Below are 19418 nucleotides of genomic sequence, written 5' to 3'. Positions count from 1 at the left end.
GATTAAAGGAATTCTTATTAACCATTTTGTTATATAGAACCTTTAATAAAAAAATAAGTACACATGTGCTTGGGTTGTGTGATTCCTCCGATATATGCAGGGACTCGGAGTGATATTTCGTTATCTACAAAAAAAAGTCATTCATGCGTTGTTCACTAAATCTCTAGGCCATCTTTTGGAAAATAAATCCTCACGATTACTTTTTTCAAAGGTGATCGAGGACCATACTAGACCGAATCAATATCCAGTTTATGCTAACCAGGCAATGTTCTTGGGTTGTGTGATTCCTCGGATATATGCAGGGATTCAGAGCGCTCCTTCCTTATCTACAAAAAGATATAGTTGACGTGGTTTTATCCATGACCGTTCAGTAAATATCTAGGTCATCTTTTGGAAAAAGAAAAATTACCTAATGTAAGCTTCAAAAGCTCATGGATGATTACTTTCTCAAAGTTGATCCAGGACCATACTAGCACATCGAGATCGAATTCATGCTAACCAGGCAACAAGCAACCAATTATTAGTGGCTAGCTAGGTGCCACATTCTAGAAAAGGAAGCCGGCCATGTCATGCTCGTGTGACCTCATGGATAAGGCTTTCAACCTCTAGACGTACGATGATCCTATAGTAACCCAGCCCCACACAACGTTTTCAGCTAGCTTTTCGCATGCATGCTTGCTTAGGGATAACATATCATAACCCATGCATAGAGAGCTTCGGTCACGACTTAGCAGCAGGGCTAGCTGCAACCTGATTAGGACGGAGCCTTCTTATCTTAACCAACCCCCCTCATCTATCATCATCGCCCTTTAATCGCGCTCGGAGTTAGGCTGATCCGGCGATTTCTAGCTTAAACTAGCTTACAAGCACCAATTAAGAGCGAGAAGTCCCTGTTAGCATGTGCTGCAATTTCCAACCATGGGGTGGTAGAGCCGTAGAGGTAGACCAGATCGGAAAGGCTAAGCCATAGCTAGCTAACGTTGATTAACTACTGGTTCACATTCCCTTAATCTGCATTATCTTCTGTCATGGCATACGTATGATGGTTTCAAACCAAGGGCTAAACAAATCCGTGTCTCCAATAGGGAGACGGTCTTGACCAAATTGGAGGGGATCAGCTCTAGCTGGGTGTATCGTCGTCGATCAGATGGAACGTGTGATATATACCAGGAGCTCACATGGTCCCACTCACACGTGTATAAGTGTTTTGGTTAAGAATAATAGGTGGTTGATCGAGCAACGTGTGCCGCCGCCTTCTTCTTTTGTCCTGCGACAATTAATTGATGCGATATGGTTAGCTAGATGGTTCTTGTGAGAGATGACGTTTTGCCAATCTATTGGTCCTAGGGTTTTATATAGGTATTTTACCTTTGATTTGAACTTTGGCTTCTAGTGACGAGCTTAACACATTTCGAGTAATCTAATCCGGTTGATTCCTTCAAATGTACGGAGGATAAGGATCCATATACTAAACCGCACACGCTAGCAACACGCCGAGCTAATTAACTATGCTTGTGTGCGCATCGTAAGTTCCCTCAATTAATTAACAAGGCAGGCCGCGTGTGTCGACCATGGATGCGTCGTTGGTTTTGCATATATTCTTGAATGAGTTAACCAATCAATCTCAGTGCAAGGTTAATTAAGAAATCTGCATCATATATTATCATGCAATCTTGATTTATTTCCACACCAACCCGTATTTTACATCCTTGTACTAATTAAACGAAGAATTCTGAAGTTCTTCCGTTCGTATCGGTCACGGCACACACAGCTAGATTCTCGCCGATCTGCCACAACGCGATCGATCTACAGCAGGTTCAAATGGAACAGCGATCGGTAAAACACTCCGGTTCCAAGTTCTCGGCCAGGGGTCTGTGACTGATTTTCACATGTGCAGCTGCTGGTTCAGGAAGGGATGGATCAGCATGCCGCTGTACTGATCCGCCGGGAGCTGTAGCTGGTTGCAGAACAAGCTGCTGCTGGATCTCCTCCTCTTCATCCCGTTATACTTGTAATTACCATTAGCGTAATCACGGCCGTCATCTAGCTGCGGCACGTCGAGGTGACTGTTGTTATAGTTTAGTGTTTGTTGCCATGGAGGCTGCCCGTAGATCAGCGGGCTTTCCGGCGGCTGGAAGGCAGCCATGGCGCCGGCGGCATCCGACGACGACCCGCCCCCGCCGTCGAGGAGGAGCTGCGAGAGCTCGGCGTAGTCTACGGTGTTGAGCAGGTCCGTGATGGAGCAGGACTTGGTCATCGCCATGGGGCAGAACTGCTGCAGCTGCACCTGGTCATCGCCGTCGCCATCGAGAGCTTCGGACTTCGGGGAGGACACAGTGTTGTTGTTGGTGGTGGTGTGGGAGTCCTCCACGGTCGAGCTCTCTTGCTCCTGCTCCTGGTCAGAGGAGAAGTTGGGCAAGTTGCTGCTGGACTTCTTGTGGATCCTACACAGCACCCAGTCATCCAGCTGCGTATAAAAACCAGATTTAATTCAGTAACTAGCCATTTCAAATGCAAATATATTCTTGTGTAGTCAGTAAGTTGCAGTAGCTTACAAGTAACTGCCACCACTACCAAAGTGAATATAACATCTCCTGAAAAAAGAAAAAGAAGCGAAGAAAAAAAAATCTCACCCTCATGGAGGATCCTCTGCGCTTGGTGTTCTTGCAGTCGGCTGCGGTGAGGCGGTACTCGTGCATGATCCAGTCGGTCTTGACGCCCCTGGGCGGCTTGCCCTGGTAGAAGACGAGCGCCTTCTTGACCCCGATGTTCTCGCTCGCCGGCGTGGACAGGATGGCCTTGTCGGTGCCGGTGGCCTTCCAGTAGCCGGACCCGGCGGCGCGGTTGGGGCGCGCGCCGTTGGGGTACTTGCGGTCCCTGGGGCTGAAGAAGAACCACTCGTTCTCCCCGAACAAGGCCTTGCCTGCATGCGAAACACATATAAATCAAGAAGATTAGTTAGAGCAGAGCTAGATCGATGATCGAGTTGATTAATGGAGGGGCTGATGAGCTATATGTACCGGGGAGGTCCCATGGGTTGCACTTGTAGATGTTGACCTCGGCGACGATGGGCACGGGGCAGGGCATGGAGGCGGCCTGCCTGGAGAGGTAGTGGACGATGAGCTCCTCGTCGGTGGGGTGGAACCGGAAGCCGGGAGGGAGAGCGGGCATGGCGGCGGAGCTCGGCATGGCTGGTCGACGGTGGGGACGGAATCAGGATGAGTTGGTAGCTGTCAGCTGATGTATGGTGACAGTGAGCTTGGTAGCTACCTGGAAGGCGGGAGGAGGAGAAGAGAGGATGGCTACTGCTTGATTGCTTATGAGGGAGGCTTGAAATTTTTGAGATGCAGGACCTGGGGCCTGGATTTATAGCTGCCATGGCTTGTCCGCTTGCGAGGTGGTGGGTGGATTAGCATCGCCAGGGCATAACCGGTATTTCATCACCTAGTTTACGTCATCGCACAAGGGGCAATCCGGTGGCTAGCTAATTGATCATGGTATCTAGCCACATGCGCGCGCATCTTTATCCCGCGCGTGTTTTGGCATGCATGCATGAACTTCGCATGAAACACATCGCCGGCCACACGTGTGAATGTTGAGACTGCTATTCTGTATCTTTCTTTTTCGCGAAGGTGACCATATGTTCTTGATTCCGAAATATGTTCTATCTATTATATGCAAAAAGGAAACAAGATAAAAAAACAAAAAATGTATAGAGATGTAGTATGTAGAAATTTACACAAAAGGCAACTATTTATTCGTTATAGTAAAAAATAAAGAGGAAACGCAGAAGGTGTCGATGGCCGCCAGCCACTAGCACAGCCCTGGACGTTGTCAGCACAGGGCTATGCCGATGGTGGCCGTCCGCTCCTTGGATTCTCGGCACAGACAGTTTGACCATTGGCACAGTCTGACCATCGACCTAGAAGGCTTTGCCGGCATAGTAGGTTGTGCCAACGGCAAAGCCCTGACATAGGATTTTAATTTTTTCAAAAAAAATTTAAATTATTTTTCAATTGTTTGACTCGTTAATCTCTCACATGGAACATTTTTAACTCTAAGTACACTTCAAACTTCCCAGTCAGTCACCATCCTCACACTACTCCAGTCGCAGCACGCTTTCTCTGTTCCTTCCGGATGAGCTTCCGTGAAAGAAATGACACTATGTTAATAGTACTACCATATCAATCCTATTAATCTCTATGACTTGATGTCGCACCTCTTTATTTTTTGAATTACAAAAATTACTTATGTAAACAAAAATAAATGAATAATATTAATCTTTAATTGAAATATTTTTATTTTTTGCCTTTTTTTATTTAATATGGAATAATTAATATCTTTAAATCCATAAATCGGAATTTGACAAATAATATGTCTTAATCAATCAAAAAATGAGAGGAATCCAAATATGACATCCATATCATATTTTTAACCTAAAAATGATTTTTCCAAATAATCATGAGTATTAGACCATGTACTTGTAGTTCAAATCTGACTAACTTCCTACCAATTTGGCAGGAATTTGTTTTTTCACGAGGGGTGAACGGAAATGTTTAAGATATCCTGGTTGAGAAATTGTGCATGTAAGGTGGTCAAGTATTTTTGAAAAATGGGGTGGTGCCAATGTGAAACTTTCATTTGGTGGTTGCTTCACAAAACACCCCGTTTTTGGGACTCGGAAAATCGAAACCTTTTTGGTACGACGAAAAGGAAAACTTCCTCCTGCAACATTGTTGTCCATCCCAATATGCACATGTGTGCACTATACGAGCATATTATCACAAACTATGCCACAATTCTAGCCATAATAATGGTCATTCGGCCTGAAAGCCATGAAACATCGAACATGATAGCCCATTTCCGAGAAGGTTTTTTTGAGATATTTTAAATATTCCAAGTTTATAATTTTCCAAGATAGATCTTATTTTTCTGCATTTTGATATATTATTTGTATTTTTATAAATTATAATGATTTATGTATGATTTTTAAAAGTTTAATGAGGTAAAATGGAAAATAGCTATGCCGATGGCAAAGCCGTTGGCCGTCGGCACAGGCCTGACATTGTTACATCGACAGTACATCGGAGAGATTGTGCCAACGGTTGACCTGTGCCGATGGGTACACCGGATTTGTGCCGACGGCTGCCGTTGGCACAGAGCTTTATGTGCCGACAGCTTTCCTGTGCCGACGGCTTGCCTGGTGGCCTATCCGGAACATGCCCTATGTCGATGGCCCCGACATTTAGCGTCGGCACCTTGTGTGTTTCATGTGGTAAATCACAATCTTTAGATCTACATAACCGTACTTAATACATAGCCTCCATTAGAACTTCATGAGCTGTAGGAGTGTAGTAGGTTTTTCTCTCTTCTTGGAGTTCTTTTTTTCCTTCCTTTTTCTTTCATCCCTATTGTTTGCTCTAGGGATCACCTCTTCTATATTTTCTATGCCTTCTATAAAATTAAGGTACGCTTTCGCGTACTCTCGAAAAAATGATTGTACATAATCAACATATATATGTTATATCTTCCTAATTGTGTCAAGACAAAATATAATTCATTAGATATACATAATCGAACATCAAGATGTTAGATCATAACCAGTACATCTCCGTTATTTGAAAAATAAATATTATGCAACCAATAGATCACCGTAGTTTATGTTGAAGGCCTGATTATTTTTCAAATTTTCTATCCAATGTCATTGGTGTAAGAAAGATGGACCTGATTGTAGTTTGTGATTTTTTAGGATCTGGTTGCATTTTTAAGTTATGTATTCTCGCCTTTAGCAATCCAATCCAGATATGGGTAAGTTGTTGAAGAAAAAATATAAATTTTCGTTTCGATTTCTTCTCTCTCCTTTATCCAATATAATTTTAAAGCAAAAATGGGCAAGTTGTTGAAGATGCTCTAAGAAACTAGCTGATATTCTACGCATTGCCGCGTGAATGAAATCCAATTTTCATATATGCTAAAAATGGCACGAATATGCGTTTATCCAGAAAAAACGCATGCACGCATGGTCATGCAGCTAACAAGGATATGGTTGATGATGTGGACACTCTGCCTGTTCAACAAGCAGCCATTTAGGTTTCGTGCACTTTGGCAGGAAAAGAAAACTCATGGGAAACACTCCGAAAATAAAATACAATATGTTGCAAAGTTTTAGTTCTAACACAGCTTGTCAGTTTTCATCGATTCTAATCTTTAATCCGTTAAAACTGGACACTATAGAACTTAAAATGTTCTACTTCACGATGGCAATTTAATCCACGGATTCGGGTATCTACGGATATTCGACCGGCCGGGCACGGGTATGGAGGGTTGGTTGTGTCCACGGATTTCATGGGGCGGATATCCGATAATTCATGGAGCGGGCACGGGTAGAGCTTTTGCTCCATGGATATTCGATGGATATCCAACTGACTTGTGGGACCCACATGTCAGTGACACATGCAATTTTACCTACGGTTGGCTGTCCTTTTTAGGCCCAAATCACCAAACCCTTAATTTAAGCCTTGATGATTTTATACTCTAAATAATCACGGAACCGCCTTGTGCTGGTAGGGCTTCCACCGGCCGCATTGACCGTGGATCTTCGTTGATTGCTCCGCCTCTTCGGTAATGTGATATATTGTTGCTTTGATATTCCTATGAATTGTCGACATAATTACAGCTGAAATGCTACTGAAATAATGTCAAAATGCTGCCAAAATATTCATGTTAGCTCAATGCAAGTGAAATATTGCTGAAATGGTACTCAAATTTTATGGGCATGGATATCCATGGATATCCAGGTATCCATCGGATTTGGATTTGGGGCGACATACATGCCCATGGATACTTTCGTGGGCGGGGCAGAGCGAGGCTGTTGGATTTGGGCATGGATCTGGTTTTCCTATATCCGTCCAAACCCGCTCCATTGCCATCCTTAGTTCTACTACGTCTGCATATAAATAGATGTCTAAGATTTATCTAAATTTAAATGCAATTTGGTGTTTAGATATATCTAGATTTGGAGAAACCCATGTATTTAACTATTTATAGATGGAGGGAGTACAATACAACACTCAGTCGTCAAAGTACCATATTATCAATGATGCACATAGACACATAGTATAACCATTTAATCTTTATCGAAAAAAGTATAACCATTTAATCTTTTACCAGCTGATTTCAATGTAATTGTTGATTTGTGGAAAATTCTAGAGCCCACTTTGCGAGGGTTGCATGCAGATCGATCGTCCCTGCTTGTCTACATGCAGTAGAAAATATGGGTTATACTCAAACAAAAAAGTCAGCAAATATGGTTCTAAAAAGAACAAGTAGAGTTGATAAAACAGGCATGATCGATGATTTGGACACAGTTAGGGCTGTACTTTAGGAAATCGATTAATCAGAGCTCCACGCCAGAATTAGCTCGCCGTTGCAGATCACTATGCTCGCTGACGCTGAAAGTCGACACGTGCGACGGTGCGAGTTCAATCTACACTCGTTAGCTAGTTTCTCACCGGGCGAAAATGACTCATCCGCCCCTGGGACTGGGAGCGTGGTAGTACTCCGGCTGCACATAACCGAACTGAAACCGAAAACCGAACCGAAAAAAACCTAACCGCAACCGAATTTCAGTTTTTATGGTTTTATGGTTAGGTTACAGTTAGCAAAAGTGCTAACCATACACAACTCGGCTAATTCAGTTAAAAACCGAAAAACCGTGGTTAACCGAAGCAAAACCGAAGCATAGGGCAACGCCAATTTTTTTTTCCAGGCCCATTCCTAATTCACGTAAACATTTTTATTCGTTTAGAAGTGCATGATAGACAGGAAAGGAACTACAGCGTGGTGGTTTGCGTGTAGTAGTTTACATAAAAGGCTAGATAGGTCGTGAGTTCAAGTTTGATTTTTGCAGGAATTTTTAATATTGTCGTATTTTCATTATTTATCATTTTTGTCTCCTATAAGATAATCAGTTTGGTCGTTAAAAATATAGAAACGAAATATATGTCCATAAAAAATAAGTGTTATTCAAAAATTCGCGTCAACTTTGGTTAATTTGGTTATTACCGAAACCGAACCGAATTAATATGGTTATTACCGAAACCGAACCGTATTTTTATACGAAACCGTATTTACCGAAGTATTGAAATCGTATTTACCGAAAAACCGTATTTACCGAACCGAATTAACCATATTAACCGAACGCGCAGCCGGAGGTAGTACTACAGTTAAGTAATCATCGGCGTGGCTCCGCGTCAGGCACCCGTGTGCGCATGCAAGGGGAGCCGAACAGGCCGTACGTGGATAAACCAACGCAAATTTTTCTCTTTTCTTTCCATTTTTTGTTTTGGTAGCGGATGGTGATGACGACATCCTTTGCGCCACCTGTCGGCTTCGCAGCTGCCGCCAATCATACGCACCGTTTGGCGTCTTGCGGGCTCGTGGCCACCTCGTGCCCGCCTCTGACCGCTGGGTCCCTTGAGTGTTTTTTTTCTCCTTGCTGTGTGGAGTTGATTAGTGGGCAGGTCCATCTCGTGCATTTCATGTGCTACCGACGAATGCTGCTAGCTAGCTAGGACGGTCTCGTGTCGATTGACAAGTTCAGATAAGGCCGGGAGGGGAGAAGGAGAGAGTCCTCGCCGTACGATCGGCGTCACCTGTCCTGCCGTGGTCTGCGGGCCATTCCTCATCCTCCTTGTTCTACGTACTCCACATGTCCAAGTAACACAACCATCAATCATCAACGTGCGCCACCAAATAACGTACGAGCTGCATCAGTAGCCCACAAACCGTGTCGACAGCGCTGGCGGACTGATATTTGGCGCGGTACAAGCAGGAGTTAGGGCAGATGCATGGTTGGTACGACCGTTTTATCTTAATCTCACCACATAATCTAGATATAATAATATAGTATGATGTACAATATGTTATTTTTTAGTTTTATCTTTACTAACGAGACATCCTAAATATCTGACCTTTTTTCTTTTTTCTTTCACCTCAGCATTTATCCTACACGTGTCACCGCTAAGATATCACTATTGTACATGCGCTTAGACGGGTCCACGGGGACTCCAGCGAGGTGCGCCACATCGGAGTTTCTTAGCGGGTCCCATTTGGTAGCAATCCAACTATTTTTTTTTCTTTAATTCTTCCCTTCTCGAGCTCTTGGCTCTTCTCCCACCACATGCACGATTCGACGCGCCCATGGTTCATAGACGCCGCATTTTCTGCCCATTCCGTCTGCCGCATCATCGTCGTGCTCTGCATCACTCCGTCGCCGTAGTCCGACATGCCGAGCTGGAACGACCGAGAGATATCTCGCTGAGTCTTGGCTGGATGATGCGTGTTTCTGTACCACGTTGCACCCACGATCGATGCAAAGGTTAAGAGTTTCGATTTAGGAGCATTCGTAATATTTTCAAAATTGTTGTGCGAGACTAGTTAGTATCAAACGTTTCATTTGCTAAAAAAACTAAGTACAGTACTACTTCTAACGTTTTTAGAATTTTTGTGTGAGATTAATTAGTATGAAAGTTTTATGCAATAAAATGGTCTTGTTTTAATAAACTTGAAAACAACATAGTGGACCAGTGTATAGGAGTTGTCTGTGGGCATGTGTCCCCAAACCGTCACTAATAGGACATATCCTATAGCCGCAGGGTTATCACATGGCAGTTTTTTGTCGGAGCCACCAAAGGGCTTGTTCGGCGTTGTTTCCGGAGCTATTTATGGAGCACCCATGGAGATGTCCTAAGAGCATCTCCATCTGATCCCTTATAATTTAGGCCCCTACCCGTGCATGTATCCTTTAAAGTAGTATATTTACTCCTCTAATGAAAAGATTCTTAACCAATCTCCTAAACTTAACTCCGTTAATTTTTGTTTGGTTCCAATCCAAATTATTCAAAGTTGAGCACTTGCAAACCAATTAAATAAGTAAAATAGAAAGATTATTAAAGAATAAATTTGGGTTCACAAACCAAATTATTCAATGCCACACACATGGCAGGGTTCAAAGAAAGTGAATAGTCTGAATGTTTAAATGACGTAATGCACAACTATGAAGTGTTGTGGATTAGACCATGATGATCACACTACTAAAAATACCTTAGCAGAGGCGCACCATGTGGGTTAGCACTGATATGCCCACTTGGTGCACCAATGCAATTACCCCATGGCGCGCCACTGATATGCCCCCATGGCGCGCCACTACTATTTTTGAAATCTGAATCTTGATCTGGATATCGATCTGCCACGATTTTGTTTGCTCATTTTTGTTTTCTGAATTATTTTATTTGTCCCATGTATCTAGCTGATTTTTTTGCTCGTTTTATTCTCTGAATTAGATGGCTAGTGGGAGATGTTGGAGAATGGAGGAGAAGAGTGGAAGGAGATGGTCGGAGATGAGGAGGAGGGAGGGGATGGCCGGAGATGAGGAAGAAACGAGGAGGAGGAGGATGAGGTCAGGCGCCGGAGACGAGGAAGAAAGGAGGAGGAGGAGGCTTGGTGCCGAAGAGGTTGGAGTAGAGGAGGAGGAGGTCGGGGACCAGAGATGTTGGAGTAGATGAGGAGGAGAGGAGGAGGTGGAGGCGGAGAGGCTGGAGGAAAGGAGGAGGAGAGGATGGAGGAAATGTGTCGAGGAGGGAGGAGGGAGGGAGGTGGGTGGGGATAAGGGTAGTGGGGCGCCATTTCGAACTTTAGAGGCGGGAAGGTTAGCGGTCTCGCACCACAAGGCTTGATGCACCACAATTATTCTTTTTTATTTTTCCCATGAAAACTAAAAGCTGAAAAAAGTCAGTTTTCCTTTTTGATTTCGGGGAGTCTAAAAAATCGCAAAACGAGTGAAGGTGTTGAAATCGGATGTAAAAAATTTCGTACATATATTTTAATATAAAAACTTTTTCGTCGGATGTCGTATGCAACCAGAAAAGCCGTTTTACCAATACATGGCGCTATTTTGCAAAAAAGAAAATTGAAATTGACGTAACGCATGAACATCTCGAAGGATTTTATTTTTAATTTTTTTATCAATGTCGCACCATGCCATGGTGCCATACTGCTAGAGGGGGGCAAATTTTGCAAATTTTCAAAAGGGCCCAGGCTTACTAGTGGCGCACCATGCCATAGTGCGCCATTGGTAAGCCTAGGGACGAGGGTGGACCCAACAGAAAAATAGCAGTGGTGCATGTGTGGCTTGGTGCGCCACTAGTAACATGCTTAGTGGTGGCGCACCAATAGCATGGCGCACCACTGGTAGTGATCTTATCGCTAGGCTTTTTTCTAGTAGTGTAATCTTGCAGCTGAGTATGGATAGTTGAAAGGACACGGATGTCGCCTAGAGGGGGGGGTGAATAGGCGATTTAAAACTTTTATGTGATGGGCTTAACAAAAGCGGAATAAAACTAGCGTTTACTTTGTCAAGCCCAAAGCCTATATACTATGGTTCACCTATGTGCACCAACAACTTATTCTAAGCAATGCAAGCAAGTATGTGATAGCAAGATATATATAACTTCAAGCACGATGGCTATCACAAGGTAAAGTGCATAAGTAAAGAGCTCGCGTATAGAGATAACCGAGGCACGCGGGAGACGATGATTTATCCCGGAGTTCACACTCTTGCGAGTGCTAATCTCCGGTGGAGAGGTGCGGTGGCTTAGTGCTCCCGAACACCACAAGAGGCTCACCTTGAGGTGTGGTTGCTCGATGCACACCAACGCCACAAAGGCCTCACCCCAAGATGCGGTACTCACACGACACACCGAACGCCACGAAGGCGCCTCACCTAAAACTCCGGTGACCCTCGCCACAAAGGCCTAGGTCGCGGTTCCACTAAGGGATTCCTTCGAGGCGGAAACCGGGCCTTACACAAAGGTTGGGGCACACTTCCACAACTTAATTGGAGGCTCCCAACAAATCGCCACAAAGGCCTCAAATCCGTCTAGGGTTCCAAGAACCCAAGAGTAACAACTTTCTTGCTTTCACTTCCACGAATCACCGTGGAGAACTCAAACCGATGCACCAAATGCAATGGCAAGAACACCACAAAGATGCTCAAGAACTTCTCTCTCAATTTCCAACAAAGCTACAAAAGCTATTGGGGGAATAAGAGAGGAAGAACAAATAGGAGGAGGAACACCAAATTTCTCCAAGATCTAGATCTAGTGGATTCCCCTCACAAAGAGAGGGATTTGATTGGTGAAGATGTAGATCTAGATCACCTCTATCTTTCTCTCAAATAGATGCAAGATTCATGGGAGGGGGAGAGAGATAGCAAGCTCAAAGAAGGTCAACAATGGGGGCAAAAACGAGCTCAAACGGTTGTCACTAGTAGAAAACCTCTCATCCATCTAAGCCATTGGTACCGGTTCCCTTACGAACCGGTACCAATGGGGTTATCTATACCGGTTGAATGGCTCTGGCGGGCGAGGAGATTTGGTACCGGTTCGTTAGGAGCTTTCGTACCGGTTCGTGTTAGGAACCGGTACGAAAGGTCTTCGGCCAAAATTCAGACGCGTGGTGGGGCCCGGCTGGACCTTTGGTACCGGTTCGTAACACGAACCGGTACGAAAGGGTACCCGTGCATATCAGAATCGCCCGGATCGTCCCGAGCCCCCCGCCGGCTCTCATTTTTCTCTTCTTCCTCACAATCTAAATTTTTCTCCACCTCTCACACTCCAATAATCTTTATTTTTCTCCACCATTTTAACAAGATTAACGACCTCCATCTATCCAAGGGTTAGCAATATCATCCTTTCTTCCGGCGTTCCTAATTTAGCTCATTTCTTTGGTAGTTTAACTCGTACTATTTTTCTAGTGCTAGCAAGGTGTTTGATGAAATGCCTAAGTTAGGGATTTTACTTTTTTTATAATCAATTTGAGCTGAAATTATGGTATATTTTGTAGGTTTTAATTAGTATCATCCCCGTCCTCACCGCCGTCGATCGCTAGCGTCGTCCCCTAGCCGGCACCGTACAACCTCGGTGAGCCTCTTCTTTTTTATAAAAAAACTTAGTTTTATGTGATGAACTTGAATATTAGTTAAGTTGGTCACTCATATATCCATGATGTTGTGTACTTAATGATTTTTGATATACATATAAAATGCGGATGAGTCGACAATGGATGTACGGTGACCGGTGCCATCCCGAGTTCATTATCGGCATGCATTACTTTCTCAACGTGGCTGAGGCAAACAGGCGATCGAATGGTTTCATGTATTGTCCATGTAGTTCCTGTAAGAATATGAAGGATTACTCTACCTCGAAGACCCTTCACGTCCACCTGCCGGAGAATGGTTTCATGCCCAGCTATAATTGTTGGACCAAGCACGGAGAAAGAGGGGTTATATTGGAAGACAACGAAGAAGAAGAGGATAGTGACAACTATCCCAGCTTATTCACTGAAGACGGTGGTAGTAGAATGGGGGAAGACGAAGCTGAAGAAGAGCTCATTTTCGATGAGCCGATTTTTGATGACCCGGATGACGATTTGGGTCGGGCCATTCTTGATGCGAAGATGAACTGCGGAAATGAAAAGGAGAGGTTGAAGTTGGAGAAAATGTTAGAGGATCACAACAAACTGTTGTACCCAAATTGCGAAAATGGTCGGAAAAAGCTGGGTACCACGCTGGAATTGCTTGTAGTGGAAGGCGAGAGAATGGCACTTCGACAAGGGATTTGAAAAGTTGCTGAAAATAATAAAGAAGATGCTTCCAGGGGAGAACGTGTTGCCCTCTAGCACGTACGAAGCAAAGAAGGTTGTCCGCCCTCTAGGATTAGAGGTGCAGAAGATACATGCATGCATCAATGACTGCATCCTCTACCGCGGGGAGTACGAGAATTTGAATGCATGCCCGGTATGTAGTGCATTGAGGTATAAGATCAGGCGAGATGACCCCGGCGATGTTGAGGGTGAGTCCACCCCCAGGAAGAGGGTTCCTGCGAAGGTGATGTGGTATGCTCCTATAATACCACGGTTGAAACGTTTGTTCCGGAACAAAGAGCATGCCAAGTTGTTGCGATGGCACAAAGAGGACCGTAAGAAAGATGTGATGTCGAGACACCCCGCCGACGGGTCGCAGTGGAGAAAAATCGACAGAGAGTTCAAGTCATTTTCAGATGACGCAAGGAACTTAAGATTTGGTCTAAGTACGGATGGCTTTAATCCTTTCGGGGAGCAAGAGCTCCAGTCATAGCACCCGGCCGGTGACTCTATGTATCTATAACCTTCCTCCTTGGTTGCGCATGAAGCGGAAGTTCATTATGATGCCGGTGCTCATCCAGGGCCCGAAGCAACCCGGCAACGACATTGATGTGTACACGAGGCCATTGGTTGAAGAACTTTTAGAGTTGTGGCGTGACGAAGGTGTACCTGTGTGGGATGAGCACGAACAAAAGGAATTTAACCTACGAGCGTTGTTATTTGTAACCATCAATGATTGGCCTGCTCTTGGTAACATTTCGGGGCAGTCAAACAAGGGATACAATGCATGCACACACTTGTTTAGGTGAGACCGATAGTATTTATTTGGGAAACAAGAATGTGTACACAGGGCATCGTCGATTTCTTCCAAAACAACATCACGTAAGAAAGAGAGGAAAGCATTTCGGAGGTGAGGCAGTATAACCGAACCAAGCCTACCCGCCCTAATGGGGAAGTTATATATGATATGGTCAAGGATTTAGAAGTGATCTTTGGAAAGGGTCCCGGCGGACAATCTGTTCCGCATGATGTTGACGGACACGTACCCATGTGGAAGAAGAAGTCGATATTTTGGGAGCTACCCTACCGGAAATTCTTAGAGGTTCACTCGCAATCGACGTGATGCACGTGACGAAAAATCTTTTCGTGAACCTGCTAAACTTCTTGGGCGTGTATGGGAAGACAAAAGATACACCGGATGCACGGCAGGACCAGCAAAGTATCCACGAAGGAAACAACCTGAATCCAGAGAAGTATCAAGGTCCTGCCGGCTATGCTCTTACCGAAGAGGAGAAGGAGATCTTTTTTGAAGTCCCGAGTAGCATCAAGGTCCCGTCCGGCTTCTCGTCGAATATAAAGGGAATAATAAACATGTCGGAGAAAAAGTTTCAAAACCTAAAGTCTCATGACCGCCACGTGATTATGACACAATTACTTCCGGTTGCATTGAGGGGGCTTCGCCGGAAAATGTTCGAGTACCCATTGTGAAGCTATGTGCGTTCCTCAATGCAATTTCTCGAAGGTGATCAATCCACTTACTCTACAAAATTTACGAAGGATGTGGTCCAATGTCTAGTCAGCTTCGAGTTGGTGTTCCCACCATCCTTCTTCAATATTATGACACATCTCCTAGTTCACCTGGTCGAAGAGATTGGCGTTCTCGGTCCTGTATTTCTACACAACATGTTCCCCTTTGAGAGATTCATGGGAGTCTTCAAGGGCTATGGAACAGAGGAGGTCATTGAGTTTTGTGTTGACTTTATTCCTGACCTTAAGCTGATCGGTGTTCCTAAATCACGCTATGATGGGAGACTGCGTGGAAAAGGCACGCTAGGAAAGAAAGCAACAACGTGTATGGACGGACATTCTTTCACTCAAGCACACTACACGAGTTCTACTTAATTCCATCTTGGTGGCTCCGTACAAAGAGGAACACAAGGAGATCTTACGCTCTAAATACCGGAGCAACGTGAAGATTGGATTGATGGAGAACACATGAAGACTTTCGGCGGTTGGTTGCAAACACGTCTCATGAATGTCACCGATGACGAGCAGCTGTACTTGTTGGCCAAGCAACCATCTTCTACTATATCGACTTTTCAAGGGTACGAGATTAATGGGAACACATTTTACACTTTCGCCCAAGACAAAAAGAGCACCAACCAAAACAGTGGTGTCCGCTTTGATGCGGAAGATGGCAATGGGAACAAGGTCACATATTATGGGTACATAGAGGAGATATGGGAACTTGACTATGGACCTAATTTCAAGGTCCCTTTGTTCCGGTGTAAATGGTTCAACCTCGAAAGACGGGGTACGAGTAGACCCGCGAGTACGGAATGACTACAGTGGATTTCAAGAATCTTGGGTACGACACCGAACCATTCGTCCTAGCCGATGAAGTGGCTCAGGTTTTTTATGTGAAGGATATGTCTAGCAAACCGAAAAAAAGAAAAGAAAGGCAAGAGGACACATCATACGATGAGCCAAAGCGGCACATAGTTCTTTCGGAAAAAGAAACATCGTGGGAGTAGAGGACAAGACAGACATGTCGGAAGATTATAATAAGTTTGACGATATTCCACCCTTCAAGGTAAAAATTGACCCAAGCATCATCTTAAACAATGAAGATTGTCCATGGTTGCGTCGCAAGTAAGAAGAAAGGGAAACGAGCGAAGAAAACTCGGAAGACTAGCTAGCTACATATAGGGATCATAACTTGTGTATCTCAATATGGAAATCACTTTTGTGTAATGATGTTACTGTATGTAAGATATTAACAATGGAGATGGTTGGCTTGTTTTACTAGTTAAGTCACGGGCTTGCAGGAAAATTTTTCCGAGGCGGAACTTCCGAATATGCCATATATAGGGCATGTGCACCAAGGGCATATTCGAGAAGTTCCGCCACGGGAGATTTCCCAACCCTTTCCGCAACATTGTTAGAGGAGATGGAGTCTTCCACGGGCTTGCGGGAAAAAAATTCCGAGGCGGAACTTCCGAAGATGCCATATGGCGTGTGCACCAAGGGCATCTTCGACAAGTTCCGCCACGGGAGATTTCCCAACCCTTTCCCCAACATTTGTTAGAGGAGATGGAGTCTTCCACGGGCTTGCGGGGAAATTTTTCCGAGGCGGAACTTCCGAAGATGCCATAGGGCGTGTGCACCAAGGGCATCTTCGACAAGTTCCGCCACGGGAGATTTCCCAACCCTTTCCTCCATCCATGGTGATGAAACTCTCCATCCATGTTGGCTTGTTGAGCTGCTTCCCATGGTGTATCGATGCTCCTTTTATAGGCAGAAGCGTCCTTATCCTGCCGACAGCTTTAGTACCGGTTGTAGACACGAACCGGTACTAAAGGTTACCCACGCGTCCTTATCCCACCGACGCGAGCGTCGTGCGCTACATACTTTATCTCATCGAGCAGGGCGTCCTTATCTCGCCGACGTGCTTTAGTACCGGTTGCACCCACCAACCGGTACTAAAGGTTACCCACGCGTCCTTATCCCACCGACGGGCGTCGTGCGCTACATACTTTATCTCATCGCGCAGGGCGTCCTTATCCTGCCGACCGCTTTAGTACCGGTTGCACCCACCAACCGGTACTAAAGGTTTGCCTCTGTCTTCCCGCCTATTTTCTTCCCACGCTTTTCACCGGTTCCCGCCTTTGTCTTCCCGCCATTTTTTCACTATATATATGTAGGCTTGGCCACCATTTACATATCACATCTAGACTACGCAAACCTCATCATTCTCTCCCATGGCTTCCATCGCATCTCTAACCCCCGGGAGGCGGAGGCGCTTTGCGCCTCGAACTACCCCTCGCCCGCCGGGCTACCGCGTCCCGACCGGCTGGTTGCTAAGCGTCGGAGGCGTACCGGTCCCTCCGGTCCCTCTAGGTGTGGCGCGCGAGATGGCCATCACGAACCACTACTACTTCGAGCTCACGCCGAGCAGCGGAGGAATCCCCGGTGGCATCCCGACTACAGCCCGACTTGGGAAAGCTTCTTCATCAATCGGCGTGAGAGGGCGCTTTCCGAGCATGAGGAGGGCGGTCCGCCTCCTTCGAACTTCAACGAGGCCGGCCGTCGGCCGTGGTGGCGCGGCCGGACTCTCCGAGGCGTCATGGCCTACCGTGGCCCCCGCCTGCGCTACCCTCGGTCCCGGCCCACGCGTGCTCACCCGCCGGCCGGAGAGTACCGCGACCCCGATGCCGGCCGACGATGATGACGGCGACTACGACGACTACAGTGGCGACTACTACAGGGCTAGGCACGAGTATGACTGAATGACTCCAACAGTAGAATTTGGCCATGTATCTTTAATTTTCAGTTAAGCTATGTATTTTAATTCGAGTTCAATCGTAATAAAATTTTATTCCCGCCCTTTCTTTCCCGCCTTTTTCCGTCGTACGTGGCGGGAAAGTTTCCCGCGCGGACGGCGTCGTGGCAAGAGTAAAGAATAGAAATAGATAATATATAGAAAAGAATTAGAAAATATATAGAAAAGAAATATAAAAAAGGATATAGAAAACAAATAGAAAAGAAAACAAACGGAAATAGAAAAAGAAATAGAAAAGAAATAGAGAAGAAAAGAAACGAGAAAATAAAAAGAAAAGAAAAGAAACACAAAAGAAAAGAAAAAAAACATAAAAGAAAAGAAAGAAGAAACGAGAAAACAAAATAAATAGAAAAGAAATATAAAAGAAAAGAAACACAAAAGAAAGGGGAACGAAAATGAAAAGAAAAGAAATAGAAAATGAAAAGAAATAGAAAATGAAAAGAAAAGAAATAGAAAATGAAAAGAAATAGAAAATGAGAAGAAAAGAAAAGAAACACAAAATAAAAGGAAAAAGAAACGAGAAAAGAAAGAAGAAAACGAGTAAAAGAAAAAAGAAACGAGCAAAAGAAAAGAAAACAAGTAAAAGAAAAAAGAAAACAAAAAAACCCTTTAGTACCGGTTGGTACCACCAACCGGTACGAAAGGTCTTTCGTACCGGTTGGTGGTACCAACCGGTACTAAAGGTCGATCCCCCTGTTTTAGACTTAGCCGGCGACCGAAAATCCCCAAATCCTCTTCTTTCTCCCCGCGCGACGACGAGAGCCCGGACGCCGCCGACGACGCCGACGCACCCACGCCGCCGACGCACCCACGCCGCCGCCGACGAAGCCGCCGCCGCAGACGCAGCCGCCACCGCCGACGCAGCCGAAGCCGCCCGCAGGTACCTCCCCGGCCCTCTCCTCTTTTTTTCCGCCACCCCTCATCGCCGCCCGCAAGGTGTTCGACGGCGAGGAGGTCTCGGGCGTAAGGCTCGGTCGACGGCTCCGCCTCCGCGAGGCTGTCGTCGAGGTCGAAGCGAGCTCGGTGGCGTCGACGGGCAGGGGTGAGGTGGTGAGCGCGCGGCGCGTAGTCGATGCAGGAGCCGAGCGCGCTACGGGTCCATGGCGAACGCGCGGGGAGCCTCGCGGGCCGGTGCGCGCGCCCGCCACCGAGGCCACTCGCGCCGGGATCGACCTCGCGCGGCGGTCCCTCGATGACGCGTCCGGCGACATCTCGCCGCCGCGTCGGCCCCGATGGCGAGCGCCCGGCACACGGCCGACCAGCGGCGGCGCGCCTCGCGGAGGCTCCAGGAGGCCGGGCTGTACGCGGTCGCGGCGTACCTCGTCGTGGAGCGATGCTTGCGTCCACGTGCCGGCGCCGGAACAGGCATCGCTCG

The 19418-nt window shown here is 45.8% G+C and overlaps 1 protein-coding gene across 1 annotated transcript; it reads right to left on the bottom strand.

The window, feature by feature from the left end:
* Positions 1 to 1639: 1639 nt before the first annotated feature.
* LOC124653478 (NAC transcription factor 29-like) lies at positions 1640 to 3318 on the bottom strand. The gene is made up of 3 exons (XM_047192539.1): positions 3021 to 3318; positions 2634 to 2923; positions 1640 to 2467 (listed from the first exon to the last, which is right to left on the bottom strand). The coding sequence occupies exons 1-3, from the start codon at positions 3187 to 3189 to the stop codon at positions 1886 to 1888; spliced, it is 1041 nt and encodes a 346-aa protein (XP_047048495.1). The 5' UTR covers positions 3190 to 3318; the 3' UTR covers positions 1640 to 1885.
* Positions 3319 to 19418: the final 16100 nt, after the last annotated feature.

The sequence above is a fragment of the Lolium rigidum genome, chromosome 5 (genome assembly GCF_022539505.1).
Source record: "Lolium rigidum isolate FL_2022 chromosome 5, APGP_CSIRO_Lrig_0.1, whole genome shotgun sequence".
In the NCBI taxonomy this organism is placed as follows: domain Eukaryota; kingdom Viridiplantae; phylum Streptophyta; class Magnoliopsida; order Poales; family Poaceae; genus Lolium; species Lolium rigidum.
The sequence above is the reverse complement of the archived record's forward strand: the minus strand, read 5'-3'. Positions and strand labels throughout refer to the sequence as shown.

Coding starts and splice junctions, on each gene's coding strand:
- LOC124653478 (XM_047192539.1), bottom strand. CDS start 3,189: ATGCCGAGCTCCGCCGCCATGCCCGCTCTCCCTCCCGGCTTCCGGTTC. Junction 2,924..3,020: donor CAACCCATGGGACCTCCCCG/GTACATATAGCT, acceptor TTTCGCATGCAG/GCAAGGCCTTGTTCGGGGAG. Junction 2,468..2,633: donor GCAGAGGATCCTCCATGAGG/GTGAGATTTTTT, acceptor TTTTATACGCAG/CTGGATGACTGGGTGCTGTG.